Source organism: Buteo buteo, chromosome 10, assembly GCF_964188355.1.
Source record: "Buteo buteo chromosome 10, bButBut1.hap1.1, whole genome shotgun sequence".
NCBI classification, from domain to species: Eukaryota; Metazoa; Chordata; class Aves; order Accipitriformes; family Accipitridae; genus Buteo; species Buteo buteo.
Window position 1 is genome coordinate 11,789,370 of NC_134180.1, and position 15,860 is coordinate 11,805,229.

General features: G+C 42.8%; 1 protein-coding gene across 1 annotated transcript in view; it reads left to right on the plus strand.

The window, feature by feature from the left end:
• The window catches only part of LAMC1 (laminin subunit gamma 1), a 71,923-nt gene that overhangs the window by 29,966 nt on the left and 26,097 nt on the right, over window positions 1-15,860 (plus strand). Inside the window, exon 2 of the mRNA XM_075038664.1 lies at window positions 14,573-14,877. Within this exon, the coding sequence (XP_074894765.1) occupies window positions 14,573-14,877 (305 nt within the window). The remainder of the gene's footprint in view (window positions 1-14,572; window positions 14,878-15,860) is intronic.

A 15,860-nucleotide genomic window follows, 5' to 3' on the forward strand; every position in this document is an offset into this window, starting at 1 on the left:
GCCCTGTTTTTCTACAACATAAATTAAAATACAAAGTAACCAGACCTGGTTAGGCTATCAACTCAGTAATACTTGAGAAAATGAAGCAGTATGTGATCAGCATAGTGACCATTTCTTTAGCAGTGAGCTTTGTGTGGGTAAAAAATACTTTGTGTACAAATTTTTAGCTGCACACCTTCCAACTTCTGTGTTTGTGGGTGTTTTTTCCTTGGTTGTTCCTCCCCCGCTCACATTTACTTACCTTCAGTACTTAGGGAGTCTAGATAAAGAAAGACTGGGAGGAGGAAGGAAATTGTACTCTTACAGCTGAAGTGAGAGGTAAGAGGCTAAGCATGAATGCATTCTAAAACTCCCTGAAGGTCTTCTCCCAGGTATCATCCAAAGTAAGCTCTGCTTACTCTAGCAGTATTTTACCAGAGTAATACTGCACTTTGAAGTATAGGGAAAGCTGCTCCCTTATCCTCAGCAAAATCAGCTATTCCAGGGAAATCCTCCACCCTAAGTTGTCAACACTATCAGCTTGCTGTCTAGCATTGTACTACTTCCCCACCCTCATCACTGTGTTTCAGAAATCAGAGTGCAGCTCTGGATTTCTTTATACACTTGTTAAAAGAAATGTACATTGCTGTTTTTTAATCAACTGAAAATTAACTTTTTACTGCTATCCTTAGCTTTGCAAAAAGTAATTGAGATAAAAAGTTCAAATAACTTCTTGCAGAAGTTATTTCTTCCAGCATGATCTGGAAGTGATTATGTTACTGTTGGTATTGACTTAAGGCTCTCTCTTCTTGTTGTCTGCGTAAAACCTAATTATGGGCCGATAGCTTTTTTTTTTTAATAGCAGAACTTTTCTTTGCATCAGCTTGTATAAGGAGACCTGAAATTAAACTATACTGGGTGTACTTTGAGCATTTTTTTTCTTGTGTTAAGAAAATTCAGCAAGTATCTGAGCTGGCATGCTGGTAGTAGAAATGTTGAATGAGCTTAAAAATTACTTTTTTCCTGACTTTAAAGGAAATTAGAATATATGTTTCATAAAAGGGCTTTTTCAGATAGAATAAGATTTTTATACTAATGCAAATAATCTACAGCAAAATATAGGGTCATCAGACCTTGGTGAAAGGAAACATAAGTGTGTGTGCAACTTGTCCATGCATTTGAAGTACTTCAAGTGTTGATCTCTTTGGGGAGTAGAAACTGCTAATGAAACCATTTACTAAAACTGCTCTCTACGTCTTTGGAGGAGGAGGGCATCCAAGAAGGTTGTCACTGTCCATTTGCTCATCCAGAGGGAGGCTGTTATATCTGATATTGCTCCATTAACTTTTTATGTTAAAGCTTTTTTCCTGACAATGTCATGAGAGACTCATGAAATTTTTTGCAATGACTCAGGAAGGCATGGCTGTTAGTTTACTCTTTACAAACAAGAGGCAGTTGTGTTTCTCTTGCTGGAGTGCATTGCCCTATGGAAGTAAAGCTCATCTAAGAATTTGGTCTGTGCCCCATCGTGTCCCACGTAGTTTCTGAACCCTTTGCTCTTCTGCTTGGATGGGTAGGAGGAAGAAGCTCTCCACAATAATGACAGCTCTTGTTAGTGTTATGGAAAAGGTCAACCAAAGAAGGAACCAGGATTCGAACATACATCTTCATCTCTCACAGTTTTTGGCTTCTGCAGTCAGATGTGACTTCGAAGATATCCCTGTCATGGAGTTGAGGAGATGCAAGACTTCCCTTCTAAAACTCAACCAAGAGGCTCACATTTAGGAAGCTGTATGTTATTAATTCCTCTGCTCACAGGGCTCCTTCTGTCCCACCCCTCCTGTTTTAGCAGTATCAGGAATTGTATGTCATTCTGGGTGAAGTGACTTGAAATGTCTCCCAAGCAGATCTTGACAGCTGTTAGTTGTCCTTCTGCTTGTCTTGTGTTCATCTGCTGCTCTATGGTAACAAAATGCCTTGCATTGAAGACCAGTGATGAAGTCCTTGGTAAGCTTTTAATATCTCGCAACTCTTTATTTTCAAACTAAAAACACTATAGAGAAAGGCTTTTCACTTTTAATGTAGTGTGCAGTTCTGTAAGGAAAAGTTTGAGTGGGTTTGAAAGTAGAAGACTGTTGGTGTTCCATGTGTTTCTGATGAATGAAGATCCTTCCCCCACTGCTCCAATGCATTTACAGCATTTCTTTAACATGGACAGATCCTGGGTTTGACTTATTTTCTCCTTGCAGAGGCTCATGTGACTGCTGAATCTCCTTTGGTAAAATGTTTTCTCTCTAAATTGTATGTGTTTGAATTAGAGACCCAGCATGATGTGCATTGTGCCAGAAGAAGATAGCTGCTGTCTACTATGGCTGATGTGTGCTGTTGTTGAGGGTTTAAAATTAGGGGCATTTTTGCCTATGGTTGGCCCTATTAATTGCTTTGAGGATAAGGACTAATCTTCATTTGATATCAGAAGTTTACTGGGAATCGGTAGACTGCTAAAAATAATTATCTGATTAAGGAAGCAAGCCTCTAGAATTTGTATGATTTGGTATCTCTTTGATTTTTCTCCATTTCTGTTGCACCAAGTTACACAAATCTTTTTTGCAGTGATAAATGTATTGATTGCTTTAGCTGGATCCTTGTTTAGGAAGGAGTGATAGAAGTTTTTGAGAGCAGAGGTAAGAAACATGTCTTCCTGGATGAGGTGGAGCAGAGTTTAAGGGCTTTATAATGTTTTGATGAAGGTGGGCTGCACATCTCCTGCGGAAAATGAAATCTTAGCTTGGCTCTGTGGGTTTCTCAAATGATTCTATTTTCCAAGCGAAGTAGCTTTGGTTTTCCTTGAGCTGTCTGTGCTTTGTCCAAATTTTGATCTTTTGCAGGCTCCTTGATGTCTTGGTAATGGTCATATCTGTGAAGGTTAACATTTGGGGTTGTGTGGTGGTAGCTTCCCTTGACCTCTGAATGAGGTACCTGTCTAGGCAACAGAGATATGGGAATACTGTGGGGTCTCAAAAGCCTGAGCTTTTGGAGAAGACAAGCCCTCATTGCTGTAACTCAATGGTAGATTGAAGAGCATGATGCTCTTCAGCTCTCTTGGGGTGTCTGTAGGTTGAAGGGCCACAGGTAGGTTGGTCTGGGTTTGACCTACTACTAAATGTAAGGATTTAGTGAAAACAAAGGCTTGAGAGTGCTATATTGTTTGAGACTTCACAAAGGCAGCAGCTTTACAGATGGGTTTATGTGACTGTTTCTTCCCCTTCCCCCGAAAAAATACTGTCAAAAGAGTCAGTATACATACTAAGGACTCTGAAAGCAGAGGGAGGAAGAAATATTTCAACCCCTACTTCATGGGCTGCCACTGATGGTCAACAAATCACTTGAAGTTTTGATGTGCCAGAGTTTGCCTTACTAATTGAGTTACAAGAGTTACCTTCTAACTTCAGAAAAGGCTTTTTCATCAACTGGGGGTTCAACATTTTTAAAAGCATGTCACTGCCTTAGCAGTACTAATCAGAAAATGAATTTTTAATAGTCTCTCTCTTCAGAAAAATACCTTCTGGTAGAGTTCATTTAGGCTTCACAGTGGTGTAGTGTGCCTGAAGAAAATCTCATCACTTGGCATTCGGTGCAAATGGTTCAACTTATTTTCTGTGCAATCACCCTCTGTGCTGCTGCAGAACCTGTGTGCGACTGGGGAGGATGTGGTATGATCTAACAAGTCATAAAATGTGCCTCTCAATATGGTGCTTGAGGATGGGAGTTTTGTCCTCTAATGTGCAAGATGCTTCTTGGGTGCTTGCTGGAAGGCTGCTTGCAGGGGTCGTCTTCCACAGTGACTTCACTGGCAATGTCCTCTGCAACAATCCAGTGCCTGATGAACCTACTTTTTGTGGAGTTAGTGGGTTTCTTGTTGCCTTGTCTGGACTTTGTTCTGTTAAGTGTTTCTGCAGCTGTTCCTAATACACGCTTTTTTTGCTTAAAGGCAGGTCTGAGTTCTTGAGCACTGTGACCTCTGCCCATCTGGGAATAAAATGTATTTCTTTGCTTAGCTTCTATCAGGCTACTCAGTCTGTTCTTCACAGCACAGCTGCCTTGCTGCTCTACTGCTAATGAAGTGAATTAATTGCACATCCAGAATTACTAGGGTTCAGTTGCATTCCTGCCACTGGGAACCAGGCACTAACATTTAGCTTTTTACCATGCTGTATGGCCTGTCTTTCAAGACCAGTAGATAAGCACAACAAATTAGAATTCCCCGTGGAAGGTCTTTTAAACACATTAATTAACATTTAACTTTTTTTGTTTCCACTGGGGCTGTTGTAGGAAAACATGCTTTGTAGGAAACTCCTTTGATGTTATACTCTCTGTGGTATCCCAGGTGGTATTCAGTCCCACTTCAGCGACTATGTTGGTACCTTCTTTTAAATCCTTCCTTTGCAAAGGAGCAGCAAAGTAATGCTGTCTTAGTCTGGAAATCTCCCTCTTATACAAAATGGTAAGGCAAGACTGTGCACCTACCTTTTTTTTTTTTTGCTTTTTTAGAGTTTTCTCTGTTCCTGGATGGGCAGCCTTTAGCCACGGTAGAAGGAGTTTTGATCTACAGGTAACTTTCCAAATCTAGGTTTGGTGTGGATACATTGAGGTGTTTTGGAGCCTGATGTAAAGCAGATTTGGCTCTGTTCTAGTCTGTGAATTAAACCAAGGGCTTCAGATTTTGCAGCTGGAAGTATTGAGAAGCCAGCAGTTAGTATTATCTTTGAAGAGTCAGCAGAGAGCATCCAGTTTCATTTTCTTTGTTCATGGTGTTCCAAAGTAATCTTATGGAGTTGCTTCTGTGGGAGACTGGTCATGCTAAGCCATGCTATCTTCTCAAGTACATGTGGTTTTCTGCTAAACACTCTTTCTTTAGGCATAATCACTGCATTTAGTAGTTCCTTGTCCTTCACGTGTCTCCAGACAGCATGTGTGGATGAACGTGAACTTGCACAATTGTATGTTTAATACACCTTTGCAATTACCATAAGCGTTTGCAGTTTGTGCAGTTTATTCTCCGAAGGCAGAGTTGAAGGCACATGCTGGCTGTTACTTGACAGTTGAGAACTGGAGTGCAATTCCCTCTCTGCTTAAAGAAAAATTTGGAAGAGCTTTGCTTCTGACTTTCCAAAACATATTTGAAACATAACTCAGTGGTAAGCTTTGTTTTGGAAATGGCCTAGCTCCAGCAATGGTTTTGTCAAGTCTGTTTATCCCAGTTCCTTCCCTGGCTTAATAGGCTGAGAAAGTAAAACTGTTGTGCGAGTGGGTGGTTGAAAATGGTCCGTATGGATATTGCTCTAACTTGTGTTTCATAAATAATGGTAGCTTGTGCATAAGCCTGTAACTGACTGAAAATGCATTAAAAGATAGTATGAAGGCATGTAAACCACTACTTAAAATCCATAATGGGAGTCTTGGGAGGAGGGAGAGCTTTCTCAGTGGGAGATGGGGAGGCAGGAGGAGTACGAACTGTGCAACCTTAAGCAGTGTGATTCAAATGTGCTAAAAGTTAGTTTTCTTAAATGTTTATTGAAGAATGCAAAACTGCTTAAATACTTGAGAAAAGAAAGCTGTCTTGTCTTCATTGGGGCCAGCTGATGGATGCTAATAGCAATGGTATTACTTCCAAATAGCTGTGGTGTTAATTATGGCCTGTGTCTGAAAAAAATCTGTGGCTGGTGAGTGGGAGGTGGAAGGGCAGGGGTGGGAGGGAGATTAAACCATCAAAATTCCAGAGAATTCAGTGTTTTGTGTAAGGAACATTGCTGGCCTCTCCATGGCTGTACAGCCAGCAGTGTAGGAGCTAGTCTGGAAGGTTGTCTTGCTCCCAGAGCTGCTGAACTTGCTGCTGCTCAGAGTGCTCCTATGTAGTTGTATCACTTAATTTGTTCTTAATTAGGCTCAACAACGCAAGCTGTGTGTTTTTGATATCTAATTCAGATAGGAACGAAGCCAGGTGTTAGAACTGTTGTGGGCTACGAACACATGTGGAGGAGGAGGGGGGTGAGTGGGGAAAGTGCTGCTTTTCAACAGGCAGGGGGAAAAGGCTTCAAAGCATTACTTAATAGAAACTAGCAGCTGATTATCATGAGCAATGGAGCTGTTGAACTGGGTTGAGAGGCAGTGCTCTGGTGGGAGCTGGCATACCTCCCCTCCAGGAGTGCTGGGGCTGGAACAAGGGGTGTCTGGCATCTCACCCGTACCTGCGGACACCATCCAAAATAACTTCCATGATGCCTTTGACTGGGACGTTTTCAACTCTGGTCATTTGGGTTTGCTGAACTTCTTAAGCTGAAGCATTGCATATGCTTTGATTTTAGGTGTGCTAGTTGAAAGCATGTGAAGGAGGGGCATTGAGCTGCTTGGAGGGCGAGGCTCCTGGGAGGGCATGCAGAAGGAAAACAGACCTCAGGAAAGGCTGTTAACATTCCTGCACTAACTATCCCATTTGTGAAATGCTTTTTATTTGAATTTTTTCTTTTTGGTCACAAGTCAGTAAAATTGAGTTGTCCTTTAAATGGATGGTTTTGTAATTCTCACCAGTTTATTTGATATTTAAATTTGTTTGCAAGGTACTGCACTACAATGCAATAAACTTATTTTCTTATTACAATAAGTCATGTGTTTTCCAGTTGGCCACATATCATATTTAAAGAAGCTGTAACTTCATTTTTGTTTAGTTATTTAAACTTTTTCTTTGGAATTTGAAAGTAATTTTTAGTCTTCCAGTCATTCTTCCATCCCCACATCTTCATCTCTGAAAAGATACAGTTGGAGCTGAATGTCAGGAATATTCCCTCCTACACCTCCTACTGTCAAATTAAAGTATCTGAGGGGAAATTAAAATGTAATGTGATTTGCTCTTTGTTTTGTCACTTTAAGTTGAATGCAATGAGAATGACTTGAAGGTGAATAAGATTTGTTGCTTTGTTGTGATTCATTTGGAGATGCCTTCTTACTCAAGAAATGTTCATAAGAGATGCCTTGCTGTGTTGCCAAGGATGAGAAGTACCGCACTGAAAAATTCAATCGAAAGCTTTTTGGTGAATCTCCTCTGGCTTGCTGCTTCTACCAGCTCTGATCTTCTGGGGGCTGTGGTGGTGGAAGCTGCTTGCTTTGGTTATTACTGGATGATAGCAGTATCTCCAGCATGAGGAAAACCCCTGGGAAAACGTAACCTTATTGGGGCACTAGGGTCCCACAGTGAGTTGGAATGGGTGGAAATTGCCACATTTAAAGAGTGGTTATTACTGAAGTTGCTGTTGGTGGTGTCATTACAGACTATTGGTGACAAAATGATGGTTTCTTGGTAATTGCCATGCACTCTCCTGCTGGGAATAAAGGACAAAAGACAGCTTTTTTTGTCTTCTCTGGATAAATACATTTTTCAGAACAATATATGGTTGGGTTTTGCTTGGGGTTTTTTGTTGTGGTTTTTTTTTTTTTTCCCTTGGGTAAACCTCCATTTTTGAGAGGAGGAAGGGGAGTGACCCCCCCACTTTGCTCTTTCAGTTGGGGCAGTGACTCGGTTTCACCCATACCTGTTCTGTATGGGTCACGGAGCAGCTTCTGGACATTTGACACAAGCAGATGAACTTTCCAAGGATCCCAACCCACCATAACCCAGATCCTGCTTGTCTTGGTGCCAACAGTGGTGGCAGGAGGCAGCTTTGCAATCCGGATATGTGAATGAAATGGAGCCCTCCCCAAAATGGCCCATGGTGTCCTTGATCATCTGTGATCTGGCAGTGCTTGCCAAGTGTAAAGTGCTTTTTTAAAATGAACTTTTATTGTTTGTGCTGAAAAAGGACTTTGAGGCTTCCTGTGCAGATAGGACTTTTGTGTTGTACATGGGATCTTTCCAGTCCCTAGTGAATAAACACAGCTGGCTGTTTTGGGAAACGGACTTAACATCTTTGCATCAAAGCTGTACAAATAAGGCAGCAAGCTGTACTGAATTATTGGACAATGTTTTGTGACTTTTACACTGACTTAGGAGTGATCAAATGAAAAAATGCATTTCTTACAAGGCTGCCTTCAGCCCTTGCAGGGGGAAATAAGTTTTCCCCTCCTCCGCCCTTTGGAAACATGACTAGAACAAGCAGCCTCGATGACTTATCAATGTTGGATTATCGTGCAATAATTTACTGGGCAGCCTTTTGCTGTCCGGAGCCGCCCACACACACAAGTCAATGGTGCCTTTGTTCAGGAGCACTGGAAGAATGCATGATCTAATGGGGTGGTGGGAGTTCGTCTTCGTTCCAGCGTGCTCAAGGCTGCGCTCATTCCCCCAGTGTCCCAAACCCGTTTCCTTCCTCTGTCCCTGTCTTAGTACAAGTGCCTAGAAAAAGCAACCCATGTTTATATCTCCATCAGCCTTTCTTAAAACCCAGGCGCCTGTCTGTGGTGAAGTTCCGCATGTCAAAATCTTTGGTTTGGTGGAGCGTGGTTTATGATGAGATTGTGTTAAAATCCTTCAGGTGGTTTCTGTTCATGACATATGTGCCTGAATCTCCAGGCTCTTCAGGTGAGGACAAGAAAATAAACCTAAGGTTTATTATTACTAGTTTGTGTTCCCATAAGGGCCACCACTCAGCATTTGAGAGCTGTTGTCCATGCTCCTGCATAGAGTTATTTCCCCAGTGAAGATTGCCAGGAAATGGAAATCATTCATTTTCTTTCTTCATATGCTGGATATTCCATTTGCTTGTGCAATACCAGTGCTCTCGTCTTCCTCCTCCTCCACAAATTTTCCCAGAAAAACTAGGGTGTAGTTGTAAAGGACATTTGCTCTAGAACTACAATAATTTCTTGCTTTCTGTTGTACGTTTGGCTTTTTCATGCACATGTGATGCAAGCGACATAACTTACTGCTTATGTGTCTTGCAGGTGTTGGACTGTTGTTGTTTAATAACTTTTTTTATTGCCAAAGGTTGAGTTGCTCAGGATGTTTCTCACTCTTGTCCCCTCCTTATAAACACTGTCCTGCTCTTGTTGCCTATCTGCATGTGGGAAAATCCTCTCCCATTCCATGGGATGGGATAATTCATTCTCCTTAAGTATTCCCCTCTTGTCTGCAGCTCCTGTGCTCCAGGAAGGAAGCCTTCAGGAGGGTTTCTAGCATGGGAGGCTGAATAAAATATTGCAGTAGGTGAGAACTTGGAGTGGTTGGTTGACTCCAGAAGCAGTGATCAGTCTTGAACAAGATCTTGTGAAACTGCTGGCCTCTGTCTACTGATATCAACGTTTCTATCCCTTGCAATTTGCTGCTCATGTGAGGTTCCAGTATCTGTGCTACCCTTTGCATGTCGTGGTAGCGTAAGAGTGTAAGATGCTGCCTCCTGCTATGGCCGGTAGCTCTTTATTTGTTAGAGAGGAGCAGATGAGTGTTTATGTCTTGAAGCAGCAGAGTAAGTCTGTCTGCTTATAGCTGGTCCAGCATTGCATGGTGGGCAGAGTTGATGGTTCAAGAAGGGCAGAATTGAGGTAGGAGTAAGAACAAGATGGGCGAATGGCATGGAGCATGTTCCAGTCTAGTAAACTGGGACAGATGTCCTTTCTTCCTGAGAGTGATAGAGAAACAGGTCAGATGAGAGCAAAATGAAATGCCAATGGTAATTGCTTGCTTTCTGTCTTGTCACTGCAAAACGGCAATGAAATCCAGTCAAAAAGTAGTAAGTATGCTAATATTTTTTACTAGTTTGTTTTCAGTTCTTTTAACCTTTACTTAGAAATAGGTTGTTAGCAGGTACCTGTGTGAAAAAAGCTGCCTTGAAACAGAGGCCAACCATAAGAGGAATAAAGTTTAACTATTTCAATACTGCTCAGTGAATTTTGCTGAAAATAAATCTGCAAAGGCTTGGTTCTTTGCCCAATACAATCCTCTCAGATGGATTTTTTTTTTTTTCCCTGGGCAGCAAAACTCAGTGGCTGTATTCTAAAGCTCACTGCTGGGAGGTTGCACTGAAGGATAGTAGAGAGTGCAGAAAAGGTAGTGTGGTTTCTTCCTGCATGCAGGGGATGTGGGTGGACCAGTAATGGAGGCAGTGAGTGTCATCTGGGCTTATCTCATCCAGGCATCCGCTCACAATTCAGTGCTTGTAGTTGGCGTGCCAGCTGGCGGGACGTTTTCCTGATGTAAATTATCCATCCGTTCTAAGGGTTCTGAATACAAGGAGGCCTTTTGTGTGTAGGAATGAATTCCTAACTTGGGGAAAAGGGAGGAGTTTCTAAAGATCTAAATAGCATTTGCTTACATTTTTCCAGTCTATGGTTTTCAGCATGGCGCATTGCCTGGTGGACCTTGGGATACAGAATTGGGCGATAACGCTGCTGAGGGAGGGCTTTAATCGCTGATGACATCTGGCAGCTGTGGTGAGCCCAACAATGTGAGCAGGTTGTTGGGGAAGTGTCCCCTGCATCAACCAACACTGAATGTTTCCAGTGCCACTGCTGCCGCCTCGGCAGGCACCCAGACTTGCTTGCTTGCTTGAATCTGTAATTGCAATACTGTCTTGAAGGCTTATGCATGTGCTTGCTTACTCTAGAGAAAGATATTAGTGTTTTCTACATCAGCCTGAATTATCAAAAGGGACTGGTTATTTTGTCACCTTTTCACTTGCTGGTGAATGGCTTCATGCCTCAGAAAAGATGCAGTTTTAAAATGTAGGGCTCATGATTTTGAGCTCTGGATGCTTTAAAGACATGTCAGGTTGTGCTCCTGAAGTGCTGAGCTCATTGTTGCAAATTACTGCATGTTGTCTTTCTACTAACAAACTTTTATAACAAACATCTGGAGTTCTTCCTACAAAATAGATCTGCCACTTCTCAGTACACAGGGGGAAATACTGTCTGATACTTGACACTATCAGACACTTCTAAGCCAAACTGAGATCAAAATAATTACCAGCTTCTAGGAACAGGAGAACAATGAGTTTTTGTCTTCCAGATGAAACGTTTAAAACTGCCTTTCACCTGTTATTTCGCCCTGGAAGACTTGAAAGCAGCCTAGGTGGCTTATCTTTCCTAGAAAAAGGCTCTGCAACCTTGAAGAGCCCTGCTAGCTGCCAGGCTGCTAAGCACAGCTTCTGTGTTCAGTATGAACAGTGGGGAAATGCATTTCAACACTGTGTCAGCTGGTCTTGGGTAAACTCTATTGTTCCAGCAGTATTTACCCATGGCAAGCTGATAGGGTGCTAGTGCACAGCTGCTCTGTGTGCATTAACTGCATTCCTGTTTAATGCCATTAACAGGATTTCTCAAGTAGTTATGCTGCCAGCTGAAATAAATGTCTTTTTCACTTGGATTGCTTGGTTGAGAGGGTTTTGAATGCATTTTCTTTGGCCTGCCATGTAAAACTGAAGATGAAAAAGGGAAGGTCCTTTTCATTTAGCACAAGGGATTTCTGTGGAAAACGTTTTTGTGCTGCCCAGAGTGCAGTTTGCTTGTGTTGTGTCTTTAGCTGAGCTGGAATTTTTGCAAGGAGCTGTAGGAGACCATGTCAGGAAACAGGGACTGTAATTCAGTTCTAGTGGAGAGGAAAAAAAATAGTTCTTTTTCGGGACGTGCAGGCTGTGACCTGGCCTTTCTGCTAGAGCAGAAGGTTGTGTGTGTGGAGTGAGAGTACATGCCCGGCCCCCTCTTCATTCCCAGGATTCTTTTGAAGCATTTCCTCCCCAAAATCATCTTAATGAAGCCTGAATGCAGGGTTTTCGCTTCACGCTAGAGGAATGCAGTTACTAGTAGAAGAAAACTAACCATCTCAAGTCAAAGTACCAGAGTATGCTTGACAATTCAGTTGACACAATTTAATTGAATGTTCTTCATGCTGTTGGCTCTGGCTTATTTTTTTTCCCCTCTTGACTCATGGAAAGGCTGCCTTTGCCTGATATCTTCACTGTTTTCCCTTGTCATGAAAATTGCCTAAAGAAATCCCACCAGGGCAGACTTTCAGCCTCATATTTTGCTTTATTTTAGCAGGTGAGCTCAAAGAAAACTTTCTCATTAAGCTGATGACAGTTTTGTTTGTGGTAAAACCCTGATAGCAGGTCTGGTTTTAGTTGCTGCCAGCCTGAGAACTTCAACACTTTCGATGGGCAAGTTGCAGGTCAACATGTATACTAGGGTTTTCCTGCAGAAGACTGAGGAGGCATTTGCTTCTGGGGCTACTTGCCTTTAGCTGGAAAAGATGAGGAGTATATCCTGGGTTTACCATGGGCCTGAAAAAGATCTTTGTGCATGTCTGGCCTATTGGCTTGTGTCTGGTGTGCTCACCTTGAGTTTCTGCGTGTGCACGCTCTTCACCTCTGAAGCATACTTTGCCTTCAGTGAAGAGCTTTCTTCTTGAGAAGAAACCGTGTAGCAGGAGAAATGGGAAACCTGGGAGGGACTGACTTGTGTGGGTGATGTCTGCTTCTTCTTGCCTTACATTGAGATTCCATTTATTTGGAAGTATTTTTCTTATGAAACAGGGTTAATCTCTTGTGTTGGGCAGTCAGGTGTTGATCCTCAGGAGTTTCTAGCCCTCGTGGAAGCAATTTGGCATTAATAGTGTGATTGCGTCTTACTTGTCTTCTGTGTGTAATAAGATCTGGTAAAATAATTTGACCCCAAACCAGCAGTGAGATAGTATTGAGCAATAGCCACAGACTGTGAATGTCTGGCTTCCAGTTTTGTGCTTAGGTCATCCATAACCTCACATGTGATATAAGTAGGAAAGGGTATTTTGTGGGAAGTATTGGCGGGGGGGGGGGGGGGGGGCGGGGGGGTTGTATCTGTACAATGCCTCAGCTATCTTGCATGTCATGCATAGATAGTACTTTTTGGTAGGTTGGGGTATTGGTGGATTTCTTTGGCTTTAAACACAAGATTAGTCTTTTTTATCCTTGGGACATGTAGTTGTAAGTTTTTTCAGATGCTGTATGTCTGATTTTTACTTAAATTTTTTTTCTAGTATGTTGATTTCTGGACCCTTTGCCAAGCTTCTCTTGCTACTTTGGTGTTTCCAGCAGCCAGAAAGGACAAAGGTTCCTCCCTTGCACTGGCTGGGGTCTGGGTGTGATGTCCCTAATGCAGGCTGGTCCCAGGATAAACTAGTGGGTGGCCCATGAGCAAGAACTGTGGTTCATGACCTGATTCATTGCCATCAGGTTTTGTGTGTGTGCTTTGAGAGGCACACTGTTCTTGTTGCCTGGTGCCTGGTCTGCTTTAACTTGTGAAGTGAGCCACGCTTCAGCAGGTGTGAAGCCTCCTGTTAAAATTTAACACGGTGGAGTTAATTCATTTTACAAATTGAGGTTAAATCTGTGTGACTTCTACAGGCAGAAAAAAAACCTGTTTCTCAATCAGTTGAAACTCTTCTAGTAGCTTTTTTTTTTGGTCAGCAAAGGGACCAGTGATGGCTGCAACCTCTACTTAGAGCAGTGGTTTTTTTGGAGGTGATGAGAGTGTAAAAGAGCATGGCAGGAGCTAAACACCTGAGGTTTTGTTCCAGACAAACCTCATGTTGTTTTAGCAAGTTCCCTACGTGCACCAGGGTGTCCTGATTGTACATGGTCTGCTTGCCGAGGTGGAGCAAGAACAGCTGGCATGCAGCTGTATGCCTCCTCCTGGGAATCTGCCCCTCAGCTGGTGGGGATAGCAGAGGAAGGTGACTGAAGTGTGCTATGGTCCTTTTTCCTGATGGATTTTCTCAGGGGCCTGAATCCCCTAGGTAATTGCTTTATGTGCATGGGGGTAGATACTGGAGTAACTGGAGAAGAATCCATGAGGGAGGACGATCTGTTAATTGCCACAAACCTGTTAGGAGATTAATAGAGATGGCAGGGAGGTGGATTTACATTTATTGTCCTGGGAGAGGGAGAACATGGCTAGCTTGTAAATCATTGCAGTTTGATCTGAAAAGTGTCTTGGCAACTTTAATCATAGGGTCTGGGAAACTTAAACCTTGTTTTGTCTTTCCCAGGGAATGAGTAGAAGAGGGCGTACTCAGTAGTTCAGTGCTGGAGGAAAAGCTTCATGAGTAGTAGAAAGAGTTTGGGATATTATCTGTTTAGGGAGGAAGCAGAGGTACAAAACAGGCTCTACAGTGTGACTCTTACGTCTCTGGTTAATACTGTTTCTCCCATACCTGTGTTTGGAAGAAATATTATCAAATGGCATGGTTAAATTGGACCTGGCCTTAGATACACACAAACTGTTAATGGTTCTGATGTTATTGCTCATGTGTTGGGGTAAGGATGTTGTTGGTGATGTCTGCAGAAGAGAATTGCAGCTTGACATGTGTGTTTGGTTGCACAGAAGTGTGTAGGTCTGTTTATTTGTCTACTCAGCCTGCCCTCGACTTCTGCCTTTGGTTCCTTCGCCTTGTCTTTGTTGGGAGATGCAGTGCATAGGAATGGAAGACATACTTCTGCTGCTACTGGACAGTGCTCATACTGCTGCGTAGTACTAGACGAGATGTTTCTTCCAAAGAGAAAATTGCAGCACAGCTTTTTCCGTTCTTTGTTTTGTTTGAGTCTTTCTCATATCTGTCTTCTGTCATCTGCAGGAAAGGCCTTTGACATCACATATGTGCGTCTGAAATTTCACACCAGTCGGCCGGAGAGCTTTGCAATCTACAAACGCACCAGGGAAGATGGCCCATGGGTGCCCTACCAGTATTACAGTGGCTCCTGTGAGAGCACGTATCACAAAGTCAATCGCGGCTTTATTCGGACTGGCGAGGATGAGCAGCAGGCGCTCTGCACGGATGAGTTCAGTGACATCTCCCCTCTCACTGGGGGCAACGTGGCATTCTCAACACTGGAGGGACGTCCCAGTGCCTATAACTTTGACAACAGCCCTGTGCTACAGGTATGTGAGGAGGACTAAGTCAGTGAGGTGGTCTGAGTTGTGTCTTTCTGTTTAGTCATTGTGGGTTGTGGCTTTGTGCTGACTGTGGGCTGCGCTACAGCCCTTATTCATACTGAAAGGCACTTGCACAGGTAAGTTGGAATGGACAATCCAAAAAGACTCTTTTGAAGTAAGAGTTGAACTCTTGACTCTATTGTTAGTAAGTTTATGGTACAAAAAGCAGAATTGGTGGCACTAAGGATGATTTGTCATGAGGTGTCATGGAAGTCTTTAGAGGCTGGATGTAAATCTCTGCCTGCTTCAAAAGCAGCTGTGGGCATTTTGCTGTTGTTTCAGATATAAGGACAGAGGAAGGTAAAGCCTAAGTCAAATGAATATTTGGGGCATCTGCATGTATATTTTGAGCACAAAAATTTAAAAAATGTGAGATTCTTCCAAACAAATAAAGGCTTACTGGAAGCCCTAACCTGTTCTCATACATGTGTGTTGGGGTGGGGGAGCTTGATTTTATCCACAGTATTTGTTTTCTCTTACAAGTGGCTTGGTGAGGGGGTTCGGTCGGGATTTTTTTGTTGTTAGCATTCACAGTGCCGGTTGAGCAGCAGTCATGAGCATACTAGGAGCACCAGTTCATCCGATTTGCTTGCCACTTTCTGTATTCTGCTTGATGACTTCTCCAGCTTATATTGCGACAAGGAGCTGAAGCTGTGGGGTTTGCCCCATCAGGGCTCATCTCCTTCATTTCGGAGCTGTGATCACCCCTTTTTCCCTTTCCTCTTAGAGTAGCAGGAGCAGACTGAGACATGAGCACCCAGCAGGCTCAGGGCTCACCTGTCTCTGATCCCCAGCCAGTGGGCAGAAGAGCAGAATAGCAGAATCTGGTGGGGCTCATGTCTGCAAACAAAAATAAAGATTAATGGGAAAGAGAACACAACTCCTAAAATGGAAAAGAACCAGTTTGGCCACCTTGCTGGTGTAGCTAG